Here is a 13,528-nt window from a genome sequence, read left to right on the forward strand (position 1 = left end):
ATGTCAAAATTGGATTCTCCCATAAGAATCAACAGACTTTTCCATTTGATAAGGAAAATATCTGTAAAAATTCCCAACAGAGTGCTTGCTTCAGCAGCACATATACTAAAATTCCCAACAGAGCAAGTCTTTGTGAATTTTATTTTTCTTCATTTTGTAGAGTCTATTATGGAATTATCTTTAGGTTAATGTCAGAAACTGTAACCCATGTTTTGTGCACAGAACAAACAGCTAATGATATAAAAATCTAAAAACTGGAACCCCCTTCTTATAATTCTTCCTCTTTTCACTGCCTTTCCTTTATCCCAGATATCTTTTCTTTTCTTTTTTTTTTTTAGAGGATTTTATTTATTTATTCATGAGAGAGACAGAGACATAGGCAGAAGAAGAAGCAGGCTCCCTGAGGGGAGCCCGATGAGGGACTTGATCCCAGGACCCCGGACCCCGGGATCACGACCTGAGCCAAAAGCAGACACTGAACCACTGCGCCACCCAGGATACTGGGATATCCCCATATCCTAATTCACCCAGGATATGGGGATATCCCAGTATCCTAATTCTTGTCATCTCATCTATATTCCTGGAGGATGGGGGTGGAGGTGGGGGATCTAATAAGTCACTAATTCCTCAGTATGAATTGGATCAATATATTTCTCCTTCTAAGAGATTTGCATTTAAAAGAGGACATGTGAAAAGGAGAAATCCCCCCAAAAGATTTTTCTACAGTTAAATCGAGAGTAGCACATGTCTCATTTCAGATCTTAGGCTGCCATATCAAAATCCTTACTATGGGGCAGGGGGGACCTGACTGGCTTAGTTGGTGGAGCATTCGACACTTGAATTCAGGGGTTGTGAGTTCGAACCCCACACTGCATGTAGAGATTACTTAGAAATTAAATTTTTAAAAATCTCTACCTATGGAGTTTCAGGCATTGCTGCAGTGGGTGGGGACATAAAAATACAAATTTCCCTTCTGGGCCTGTCAACTAATAAATGGCTTGTGGAAAAGCCTTTAGATCCAAAGCCTAAGAGGACAACTAGCACTTTGGTTCTTTTGAATTTGGCTTAGGATACAGGCTCTGAAGGGATAAGTATGGGTGTCTCTTTCCTCCTTCAAGCCTTTTCTTCACTCCTGCCCTTATTTCCTTCCTCAGCCTGGAGTCAGCACCTGCTGAGTGTATCAGAAAGTTCTGGAGATGGCTCTCGGGAGGAAGGAGGTACGTGTGCTTCTATCAACAGATAATATTAAACTTGAGTCACAAGTGTCTAATTTTGGGTTCCACGTTTCAAGTGGTGCATGCCAAGCTATCTGGTCCCAAACCAGTCAGATACATGCATTGTGAACCCTAGTCTTTCGTTTAATCTGCATAGGTTTCTGTGTGCTTGTATGGGTACACCTGGGTTTGGTTATTGACTTAACGATGTCCTTGCCCTTCAAGAGAGGAGAGCCCTGGTAAAATGTGTCATTTGCCATTGAATACTCAACAATACTTACCTAGCATAGGGCCTCCCATACACAGCCACCGAAAAGAGATGTGTAGAATAGATGAAAGAACCTCTGTTGGAGTTAGCTAGACTCAGGTGAGTCCAAAGAAACTTTGCTGAGAAAAGACTGGAAGTTCTAACATCCTAAAGGTGTCTCTGGGAAAAATTATGGCAAATGAAGAAAAGGCAATGTAGCAAGGCTCCCAGCTGGAGTCTAAGCTGCATCCATTCATTTTAAGGATCTTAGATACTCAGGGTCGAGCAGGCAGGCTGGCAGATGGACCTCTTAGGAGAGAGAAGCCTTCTGCCTGTGAACTCATCCTACTGCAAAAAGGGTCAAGCAGGCCAACCTGGGCCCATGAACAAGCCTTAGTCATCAGTGAGGAATGGTGACGCCAGAGACAACACAATGTCTGCCACTTGGATTTGACCCCAGACCAGCTCTAAATGTCCAAAGGCACTAAGCAAGTCACTTGATCATGCTCACACACTAGGCAGCACAGCTTAGAGCCCAGGTTTTGAGGTCACCATAGACAGGGTCTAAGTCACAGCTCTACTTTCTAAATAACCGTGTGACCTCTGTTAACTAACTTCCATTTCCTGACCTGTGAAGTAGAGGTGAAATATTAACCCACCGTGTTGGGATCTCTGGGTGGCTCAGCGGTTTAGCGCCTGCCTTTGGCATGATCCTGGAGACCTGGGATCGAGTCCCAGGTCAGGATCCCTGCATGGAGCCTGCTTCTCCCTCTGCCTGTGTCTCTGTCTCTCTCTGTCTCTCATGAATAAATAAATAAAATCTTAAAAAAAAAAAAAACCCACAATACTTAACCCACCGAGTTGCTGCGAGGATTAAATGCATCTGCACCAGAAAACACTTCAATGAGTGATGGTGGCTATCATCATCAATGCTAATGGAATACAGTTGACCCTTGCATAGCATGGGGGCTGGGGCACCGGTTACACATGGAAAATCCATGTATGTATAACTTCACGCTCCCCCAAAACTTAACTACTAATAGCTTACTGTTGGCTGAAAGCCTTACCAGTAATATACTGTCAGCATATATTTTGTATGTTGTATGGATTATATACTGTATTCTTACAATAAAGTAAGCTAAAGAAAAAATATTAAGATCATAAGGAAAAGAAAATACATTTACAGGACTATAATGTATTTACTGAATATACTGAGTTTACTGAAAAAAACCTACATGAGTGGGCCCGCACAGTTCAAATCCATGTTCTTCAAGGGTCAACAGTAGCTTATTTATAAAGTTCCTTCCAGTTCTAAGAGTCTTTAATAGGGAACACCTAAGTGGCTCAGTGGTTGAGCATCTACCTTCATCTCAGGGCATGATCCTGGGGCCCCAGGATCGAGTCCCGCATCGGGCTCCCTGCATGGAGCCTGCTTCTCCCTCTGCCTGTGTCTCTGCCTCTCTCTCTCTGACTCTCATGAATAAATAAAATCTTAAAAAAAATAGGAGTCTTTTAACAATTCTATGATTGTATTGTCAATTTCTAGAACAATTAAACTGAATGACAAAATCAATCAAATGAGTTTTTTGGATAAAGGTTAAGTAGCATTCTATAATGGCCTGAAGATTACTGCATTTATCTCAAAAAGGTTTAAGAATGGTAAGCAGCATTTCTATACCATACTCACACAGCACACTGTCATCTCCCACTGTTGGGATCAAAGGAGTTTGCTTTCTGCAGTTTACAAGTTTGTGGATCTAAACCAAACCCACATTCTGCTCTGGGAATGCATGTTTAGGACAGACATGAATCACAGCCCTGGGCTATTTCTTTGTCTTAAAACATTTTCCATGAAAGTATTCTTTTCACTTTGTTGAAGGACAGGATGTTCCAAATCAGTGAATCACTTTTATGAAATAGAATGGATGAGGTGACATCAATGAAAATGGCAGAATAAGGAGCTCGAAAAATCTCTCCGTAAAAGCAATGAGAACAAAGGCAAAAACTATCAGAATCAACTGGTTTGAGCCATTTCACATCCCCAGCTGCTTGTCCAGGACGTCTAACCTGGACAGGACTATTGAGTCTATTGAGAACTATTGAGTCTCTTCTCACTAATAGTAAGCAAATCATTATTAGCTCACAGCATTCATTTAATGCATATATTTCAAGGGGAACAGAGTCATTACTCAGCAAAAAAAAATCCAGGTGTCTTGACTGCTTGCTGCCAAAGCCATCTGTACATATGCATCTATTTCCTTTCCTCCCATCAAATAAGAAAGGTGTAACTATCCGCCTCCCATTCCACACACACACACACACACACACACACACACACACACATAGAAGGGGGGGGAGAAAGAGAGAGAGAGAGAGAGAATAGCCAACAGAGAGTACATACTGGGGGAAAACATGAAGCACCCTGGAGGAATGGTACCTTATGTAGTAGAGTGGAGAGAGAGCCGAGGCCCACATGCCTAGAGAGGACCTTCCAGGGGGACAGGCTGATTTGCTTCACAGAACCCAGGAGAATGTCAGGAATTTTAGGCAATGAGGCCCCTGTCAGGTGGGAATGGGCAGGTGGGGGTTGAAAGTAAAAGAAAGTGGTAGACCTCTTCTCTCCAGGTATCTCCTCCTCATTCCCTTCCTACATTGCAGGCAGGGCATGTGGTTCATTTCTGGGAGACTGCACCAGAGAACTGGACACAGGAGCCCCAGGCACTCTGAGGACAGGAGCTTTTACCCAAAACAGGAATTAAGTGAACTTCTCCACACATCAAACGATGAGATCCCCCAGCCTCTTCCCAGACTTAGCTCCCAGAACACTGGCAACTGGCCTACACTCTAAGCTGGAGGCTGAGGAGTCATTTTGAAGCTACTGTCATGTCCAAGAGAAAAAAGGTCTAGGACTACCCAAAGGAAGAATTTCCCATGTCTTCCTCCCATCAATCCGTTGTGAAATCCAAGGGACATACTCCCCATCTATCTTGCTGTCCTGTGCCTGGTGTGACAAATTACTATAAATTTGGTAGCTTAAAACAACAGATTTTGGGGACACCTGGGTGGCTCAGTGGTTTAGCACCTGCCTTCGGCCTAGGGTGTGATCCTGAAGTCCTGGGATCAAGTCCCACATCGGCTCCCTGCATGGAGCCTGCTTCTCCCTCTGCCCCCTGCCTCTGTGTGTGTGTGTGTGTGTGTGTGTGTGTGTGTGTGTCGTAAATAAATAAATAAAATCTTAAAAAAAAAAAAAAAAAGCAGAGTTTGATTCATAATTCTGGAGGCCAGAGTGTGAAATCAGGGTCACTGGGCTAAACTCAAGGTGTTGGCAGGGTGCTGCTCCCTCTGGAGACTCTAGGGGAGAGTCTGTCTTTGCCTCTTCCAGCTTCTGGTGATGGCCACCTTCCTTGGCTTGTGGTCGCATCAATCCAACTTCTGCCTTTGTGGCCACATTGTCTTCTGCTCCTTCTCAAATCTCCTCCTGCCTCTCTCTTATAATGTGACCGCATTTAGGGCCCACTGGAGAATCCAGGACAATCCTAATCTCAAAATCCTTCACATAATCATATGGACAGGGCAATTTCTGCCACACAAGGTAACATTCACAGGTTCTAAGAATTAGGACATGAACACATCTGTGGGACCATTATTCAGCCCAGCACACCACCCACATACAGAAAGTTTTCAATCAGCCTTTTCACTTCTCACATTTGTTCGTGGGATCACAATTTTTTTTACCTTTAGTGGATATCTGAACTTCTTGTTTTATGATGGGTCCACTCATGGCCTTCATCTATTTTACTTTTCTATTGATGTTTTCCCTTGAGATTGTTAGATAAGGCCATTAACCCTTTATCTACCACATCTGTTGAAAATATTTTTCCTAATTTGCATTTGCCTGTTAACTTTGTTTACAGTTTGTCTTCTGATATACAAAAAATGTTAAGTGTTATGTGACCAAACCAAATACTTCTCCTTTGCAGTTCAACCACTGCTCTTATCTCAGAAAAATCTACCTTATCCTAAAATTAGATATGGGCTAATATATTTTCATCTGGTTTTACGGTTTATTTAATTCTTTTATCAACATGGAATTTATTTCAATATGTGGTAGGAAGACTCTAACTTAATTTCTAAGTTATTTAATCAACTGCCCAGCATAAAATATCTCTTCCTTTCTCTACTGATTTGTCATACCATCTTTATCAAATATAAAAATCTTATATAAGTCCAGGGTCTGTTTCTGAACTCTGTTATCTAAATTCCTCTTTCAGATGTTCACTGTATGTCTTTCTCCCCTGGGTTTCTAGTTACAAATAGGTAACTCAAGTCCATGAAACCACCCCAGAATAATTTCATATTGCTTTAATCCTTCAAAATGTTTATATAATTGTTTTTTGGCATCCTAATAATTATCTAAAGTTCATTTTTATCATGACACATGAACAAATATTTGGAAATCTGTGGATGCAGGAAGGCATTTTCACATTTTTTTTTAAAGATTTTGTTTATTTTTGTTTTTTTTTTTAATTTTCTATTTATTTATGATAGTCACACACACACAGAGAGAGAGAGAGAGAGAGAGAGAGAGAGAGAGAGAGGCATAGACACAGGCAGAGGGAGATGCAGGCTCCATGCACCGGGAGCCAGACGTGGGATTCGATCCCAGGTCTCCAGGATCGCGCCCTGGGCCAAAGGCAGGCGCCAAACCGCTGCGCCACCCAGGGATCCCGATTTTCACATTTTTTAAAGAACCCAGAGATACTTTTCCTTTTTGTTGTTAATACAATGATCTATCAAATATCTCTGATGATTTTATTAATTCATTAAGTCAATAATACCATGTGCCAGGCATTTTTCCAGGTGTTTTGTATGCAGGACAAAAACAGACAAAAATCCCCACCTTCATGAAGCTTACATTCCAGTGGGGAAGACAGATAAAATAGGACAGATTAATGTCTGAGTGTAGTGTATCAGACAGTGATGAGCAGTATGGAGGAAAATAAAGCAAGAAAGAGAGCACAGGAAATTCTGAACAGGTGACTAGGGATGACTTCACTGAGCAGGTGATATGAGTCAAGACCTACAGAAAGGAAAGGAGCTTTTACTTTTCCTCTGTAACTTGACACAAATGGGTTACTTATATTGAAATCCCTAGTATAGCTTCAGATACACTTGAAGTATATCTCAAGTCAATTACATTAATCATTCTCTGCTTATCTACTACAGATAACAAAATATTAATCTTGATATATCAGAATGAACCACTGCATATCTTAAACACCAAATTCATCATGAGTTAATTGTCTATAATATACTTACAGGAGTGAAGTAGCTTGTTGGAAATCTTTGAACTGTAGAACGAAATACGAAGCTTCTATATTTAAAAAAAAAAAAGATGATTTTCTAAATCTATTTTTTAACGTGAGAACTTTGTTAACTTATTTCCTGTCTCTCACTAAGCATTTAAAAATGCTAATTTAGGGGTGCCTGGGTGGCTCAGGTCATGATCCCAAGGTTCTGGGATCAAGCCCCAAGTCAGGCTCCCTGCCCAGTGGGGAGCCTGCTTCTCCCTATCCTGCTCCCCTTGCTTGTACTCTCTGTCAAATAAATAAATAAAATCTTAAAAATATAAAATAAAAATGCTAATCTAGATATGATGAACATAAATAAGGTTTAAAAGCCATTAGTATTGGTTAAGAATGTAAATAAAAAGGCATGAGTGAAATTAGTAAAAGCAACTTAATAAGTATATAATTACCTGGAAGCGTGCTTGGGAACTGGTGCAGGAAGTAGATCATATTGCCCTGGTGAAAGCTTAACTGACTACATAGAATGGACAAGGACACCAAAAATAGATTAATACAGGTCTTAAGCTCACTTTATTTTATTACCTGTCATTCATAATCCTTTATTTTATGACTATACAGCATTATATAATTTATTCTCTATCTTAACAGTGGAAAAAGTACATTTTCAAAGATGGAGCTTCAAAACACCACTTTTCATGGTAAATTTTATGATAATGTGCCTGAGCTGATGCTGATGCATAGAAAAATGCTGAACAATTGACCGTATTTTAAAAGTGCTAGATTCAACAAATCCATTTAAGTACCATTTAGTGAGGCTTCTCTGTGGGTAAAGCACTGCTAGGTGTGATGGGGAGAAACACAATGGTAAGAGAGATACGGTCCCTGACCAGCAGGAGTGAGAAGACACATACACAAACAATTCTAATATAAAATACTATTTTAAAAAATTATAAGTTGGAGACTTGGGGGTTGGGAGAGATGAATTAAATCCAACTAAGTGACCTATAGCTAACCTCACATACTCAATGTGAAAAGCTAAAAGCTTTTCCTCTAAGGTCAGGAAGAGGACAAGAGTTCCCACTTTCTCTCTCCTCACCGCTCATGCTCTCTGTTGCTACCTCTGTCTCTCTCTCTCAAATAAATAAATAAATAAAATATTTTTTTTTAAAAAAGATAAGAGATAAACGTTGGTCAGGATATGGGAAAAAGGAAACCCTTGAGCACTGTTGGTAGGAATGTAAAGTGGTGCAGCTATCATGGAAAATAAGATGGAGGTTCCTCAAAAAGTAAAAAATAGAACTACTATATGATCTAGTAATCCTATTTCTGGGTATATATCCAAAGGAAACAAAATCCATATCTAAAAGAGATATCTGCACATTCCCATGTTCACTGTAGCATTATTCACAAATAGCCAACCTCTGGAAAAAACCTAAGTGTCCACTGATGGATGAGTGGATAATGAGTATATATATATGATAATGAATAAATATATATATGATATATGAGTATATGATATAAATGCTATATATATGTGCATGAATCATATGTATGTGTATGTATGTGTGTATATATACATATCTCACAGGAATATAATTCCAATGTGAAAAGAAATCCTGCCAATTGCAACAACATGGATGAATCTGGAGCACATTATGCTAAGTGAAATAAGCCAGAGAAAGACAAATACTGTTTTGTATCTGTCATATGTAAAATCTAAAAGAGTACTCATAGGGACACCTGACTGGCTCAGCTGGTGGAGCATGTGACTCTTGATCTCCTGGTTGTGAATTCGAGCCCCACGTTAGCTGTTGAGATTGCTTAAAAATAAAATCTTAAAAAAGAAAAGGGTACTCATAGAAACAGAATAAATGGTGGTTTCCAGAGGCTGGGGGTGGTGGGGAAATGGGGAGATGATTGTCAAAGATGATTGTCAAATAACTTTCAGTTACTATAAGTTCTAGGGCTATCATGTACAGCATGGTGACTCTAGTTAAGACTGTATTGTATGCTTGAAAACTGCTAAGAGAGTAGATCTTATGTGTTCTCATCACACACACACAAAATAGTAACTATGTGAAGTGATGGATATGTTAATTAACCTGATGTCATAATCATTTCATGATACATACAAAATATAGATTCTTTTTCTTTTGAGGGGCACGAGGGACAAAGAGAGAGAGAAGGAGAGCCCAATGCAGGGCTCGATCTCATGACCCTGAGATCATGACCTGAGCCGAAATCAAGAGTTGGATGCTTAACCAACTGAGCCACCCAGGTGCTCCCACATAATGCATAACAATATATAATCATCATATACACCTTAAATATACACAATTTTTTCAATTATACCTCAGTAAAGTCAGGGGAAATAATTAAATAAATCCACTAAAGATGGTCTAAAGATGGCAAAGACAGTGAGATTTGAGTGGGGCTTTAGGGAAAGCAGGACTTCCTCAAGGGGGCCAAGGAAGGTCATTTTATGGAGAAGAATGTTGCAGAAGAGACCGTCTCTTTGCCCACTGCCAAGCTTGTTGCAAACTACCTGGGGGACTCCACTGTCTCTCTATCTATAGATAGTAGTCGAGAAGTTCATGATGTAAGGAGCATGAGGAACCTAAACAGACAGAGAGTGGGATATGTGAGAGGGGAAGAAAAGAAGGAAGAGAACTGGAAGCCAGAGGAACGAAAGCTCACTGGACCTCTAGACCTCTAGAACTTCTTATGCTGAAGGAGCTGGCAGGGAGGAGCTGTATTATAAAATCCTGGGAAGATTCCATCTTTCAAGGGGACAATCTCCCCCACCCCCTATTATTTTAAAATCAGGTTTAAAAATACAATACTGCCTTTGCTGAAAATGAGGCATCCATGTCCTGGCATTATCTGCCACAAGGAAGTTCAGCTATGGTATTTAACCCCACAGCTGTCTTTCACATATTTTTTTTTCAAAGATTTTATTTATTTATTCATGAGAGACACAGAGACAGAGGCAGAGACACAGGCAGAGGGAGAAGCAGGCTCCATGCAGGAAGCCCAACGTGGGACTCGATCCCAGGTCTCCAGGATCACGCCCCGGGCTGAAGACGGTGCTAAACCACTGAGCCACCTGGGCTGCCCTCTTTCACATATTAATACAATTTTGATTGCAGAGGCAGCTTTTTGTGGATACAGTGATAAGAACAGTAAATATAGATTTTATGATGAAATACATACATTGTCCTGATGCACCTGTGCCTTGTTAATTGCTTACTCGACATAGTAAACATGAAAGAGACATGAGTTTGTTTGTTTAATCATGCCATGGGAGCACAAGAATGAATTTTAAACAGATGCTTTCTTAGGGGCCACAGCATTTTATTTCTTGATTTTGATGATGGTTACATGGATATTTGCTTTCTGTTTAAATTGTCCATATATGCTTTATGCTCACTGTTTTTGTGCTCTCTCTCTCTCTCACTCTCTCATGCACATATACCCATATATACATGAGAAGAAATAAGAAAGAAGTGGAAAGTGGGGGAAAAAAAACGACCCAAAAAGCTGCTGTTTGCTCTATACTCAGCAACCACAAAAGATTTACGTAATAAACGTACTCATAGAAAAAGTCTTAGCATTAATCTAGAAAGGAATACTGGTAACCTATTGCTTCTATACTTGTCCTACTTTCTTGGCATTGGCCATTCTTTGCTATTTAATATAGCTGAGAGAGGGCTATTTTTTTCCATAAAGTCTTAAATATCCAGCTGCCTCTTATAAGAAAGTATTACTCTGCGCATTGCTGACCTTGTTGCAAGCTGTCTGGGTGGTTCCATTATCCTTGGGTCTAACAGAATATACATATACACCAAAAAGAATGTATATGAAAAAAAAAGAATGTGAGGCACCTGGGTGGCTCAGCGGTTGAGCATCTGCCTTTGGCTCAGGTTGTGATCTGAGGGTCCTGGGATAGAGTCCCACATCACGCTCCCTGCGTGGAGCCTGCTTCTCCCTCTTGCCTATGTCTCTGCCTCTCTCTCTGTGTCTCTCATGCATAAATAAATAAAATCTTTAAAAAAAAGAATGTGTATGTGCATGTGTATGTATGTATATGCATATGTGCATGCACATGTGCACACGGGTGCACACACATACACATGCACTTTCCTTCTTTTTTTTTTTTTCACACGCACTTTCCTAATTCCTATATATGCTTCTCAGTTCTTCATTTGTAATGTAAGGCTCAGAGAATCTAGACAATGTGCCCACGATAATACCCGACTCTAGCTAATTGTTTCAATCCATGTTGATTAGGCACTCAGAAATCTTACAATACCTTAGAGTCATCAAATATGGCAAGATGATATTAGTGTGGATGCTTAATTCAGTTGTGTTGTACCAGCACCATCAATGTCAAAAAACTGGAAAAAGTAAAAAAAAAAACCAACTTCTTAGGTCCTTGGTATGACAATATTTTGAAAATCTGGATCCATAAGTAGGTGGAATGGAAGAAAATAGATTGTTCATCCGTTTAGAAGCCCTAACAGAATAATCATAAGGTGAATGCAACCAATGGGCTGGTAGGTGTAATATTTTTAGGCCCTACTAGTAGAAATGTCATCAAATATACCTTCTCTCTGAGAAGTAAAGTCTCCTATGTCATATGAAAGTATCATTGATTCACTGCTCAGACTTGGGCCTGAGAAACAGATGACATAGAACTTTTTCAAAAAGAAGCCTGCCTCATGCTAGCAAGACATGGTCCTTAATTTTGCAAGTACCCTATAGTGCTCACTTTGACAGCACATATACTAAAATTGCAAGTACCCTGTACTTTTCATCAGCTCCAAACGAACTAAGAACTATAAGTGGGTCCCAGTCCCTGAGACAAATTCTCTGAATTCATTTTTCAACACAGTTAACAATGATCAATGAATTGGCCAGATTTTCTCAATCTTAGACTCTCAAGGATGTCTTTTGAATACATTAGAATGGATCCTTTGGGGTGCTGAGTGGTTCAGTGGGTTGAGCATCCAACTCTTGATTTCAGCTCAGGTCATGATCTTAGGGTTGTGAGACTAAGTCCTACATTGGGCTCCACGTTCAGCAGGGAGTCTGCCTAGGATTCTCTCTCTCCTTCTCCCTCTGCCATCTCCACCCCACTAGCTCTCCCTCTCTTTAAAATAAAAATAGGGACATGTGGGTGACTCAGCAGTTGAGAGTCTGCCTTCGGTTCAGGGTGTGATCCTGGGGTCCCAGGATGGAGTCCCACATTGGGCTCCCTGCATGGAGCCTGCTTCTCCCTCTGCCTGTGTCTCTGCCTCTCTTTCTGGGTCTCTCATGAATAAATAAATAAAATCTTTTTAAAAATAAAAACAAAACTGCTAGGAATTACCAAATTCCTTTCCACAATCTTTGCAACAATGTGTATTATACAAACATTATGTGAGAATATCTGTTTCTGTACTCGCTTTTCCAATAATGGGTATCATCAAACTTAAATTGATCATCTGACAAGCAAAAAAATTATGTCTAGTCGCTTTTGTTCCTTTCTCATTGTTTAATTATTAGTTGAAGCCAAGCATCACTTTGTGCTTTTTTTTTTTTTTTTTTTTTTAGTAACTGGTATGTCTCTTTGGTGAACTGCTAGTTCATATCTTTTGTTCATTCTTAGATTATCTATTTCAATTCGATTATAAGAGAACATGACTCTATTCCAGAAACCAATGTTGCACTGTATGTTAACTATCTAAAATTTAAATTAAAAAAAAAAAGAGAGAGAGAATATAACTCATTTTTACCCTTTGATGCAAAAGTGTTGAAGCCACACAGTGACTGGCTTGAGACTGGAGCAGAGTCACTATCTTCTCCCTTTCCTGTTCATTGTAGGGAAACTCTGCTTAGCTGACTTGGGATTGTTCGAAGTTCCCCTGGCATACTGATTTCAAGTTTATACTTTAAAATTTCCTATGTAAGTCCTTTGATCCGTGTTTTTAGTTGAAACCATAAACAGTGGATGTAAAATGGTACTGGATTTATTCCACTCTGCAAGATAGAGTTGCAGGATAGTACACTTTGTAAGAGTATTTTGGCAATGCATCTCCAAAGACTTAGACATCTACATACCTTTCCCCAACAATTCCACTCTATGACTTAACAGCAGAAAATGGTGACTACATTAGGATATGTGCATATAGTAGAATACTATGCAGCTATCTAAAATGATATAGAGAATATATAATGGTGAGGAAAAGAGTAACAGTGTATTTCTAAGGGAAAAAAAGTTCTGGTTCCTATTAATGGCAAGCTATGAACTTTCCTACCACAGACAATTACTACAAATGAGGAATAAAATATTAAAAGCTAACAAACAAGAGTTTTTAAAATGATCTGAAATTGCTAACCAGATAACAAGGAATCATAAGAACACTATAGCGAGACATAGCAAGAAGCCAAAGAGGTATGTGGCCAACGTTTGCCCAGAGGATGTTTGCTGGTCCAGACTAAGCTCAGCAGAAGAACAGGGCTGCATCTGAGGCAACTTCAGAGTCTTATGAGGATCCAGAGGTCAAAGCCTAGGCCCATCAATGAAGGTGATCTAATGGGAGTCCTACCCACAGGAATTAGAGACCCTAAAAGAACACTTTTGGAAAGTAAACCCACCCCTATCACTCAGTGCTAAAGGTCTATAGACAGAGTTGCCTTGGTGCTGAGCAGAATTGGAAAGAGGGGCAGAAATCCATCATTAAGAGAGTATAACCATGGGCTAGTCCCTTTCATGG

The 13,528-nt window shown here is 39.9% G+C and overlaps 1 protein-coding gene across 1 annotated transcript in view; it reads right to left on the reverse strand.

Moving 5' to 3' along the window:
- Nucleotides 1–13,528, reverse strand: part of STPG4 (sperm-tail PG-rich repeat containing 4) — a 38,700-nt gene that overhangs the window by 16,221 nt on the left and 8,951 nt on the right. The window contains exons 4-5 of the mRNA XM_055329415.1: nt 7,220–7,284; nt 6,781–6,835 (exon numbers count right to left, since the gene is read on the reverse strand). Coding sequence (XP_055185390.1) covers nt 6,781–6,835; nt 7,220–7,284 — 120 coding nt within the window. The remainder of the gene's footprint in view (nt 1–6,780; nt 6,836–7,219; nt 7,285–13,528) is intronic.

The sequence above is a fragment of the Nyctereutes procyonoides genome, unplaced genomic scaffold (assembly GCF_905146905.1).
Source record: "Nyctereutes procyonoides isolate TBG_1078 unplaced genomic scaffold, NYPRO_anot_genome, whole genome shotgun sequence".
NCBI lineage: Eukaryota > Metazoa > Chordata > Mammalia > Carnivora > Canidae > Nyctereutes > Nyctereutes procyonoides.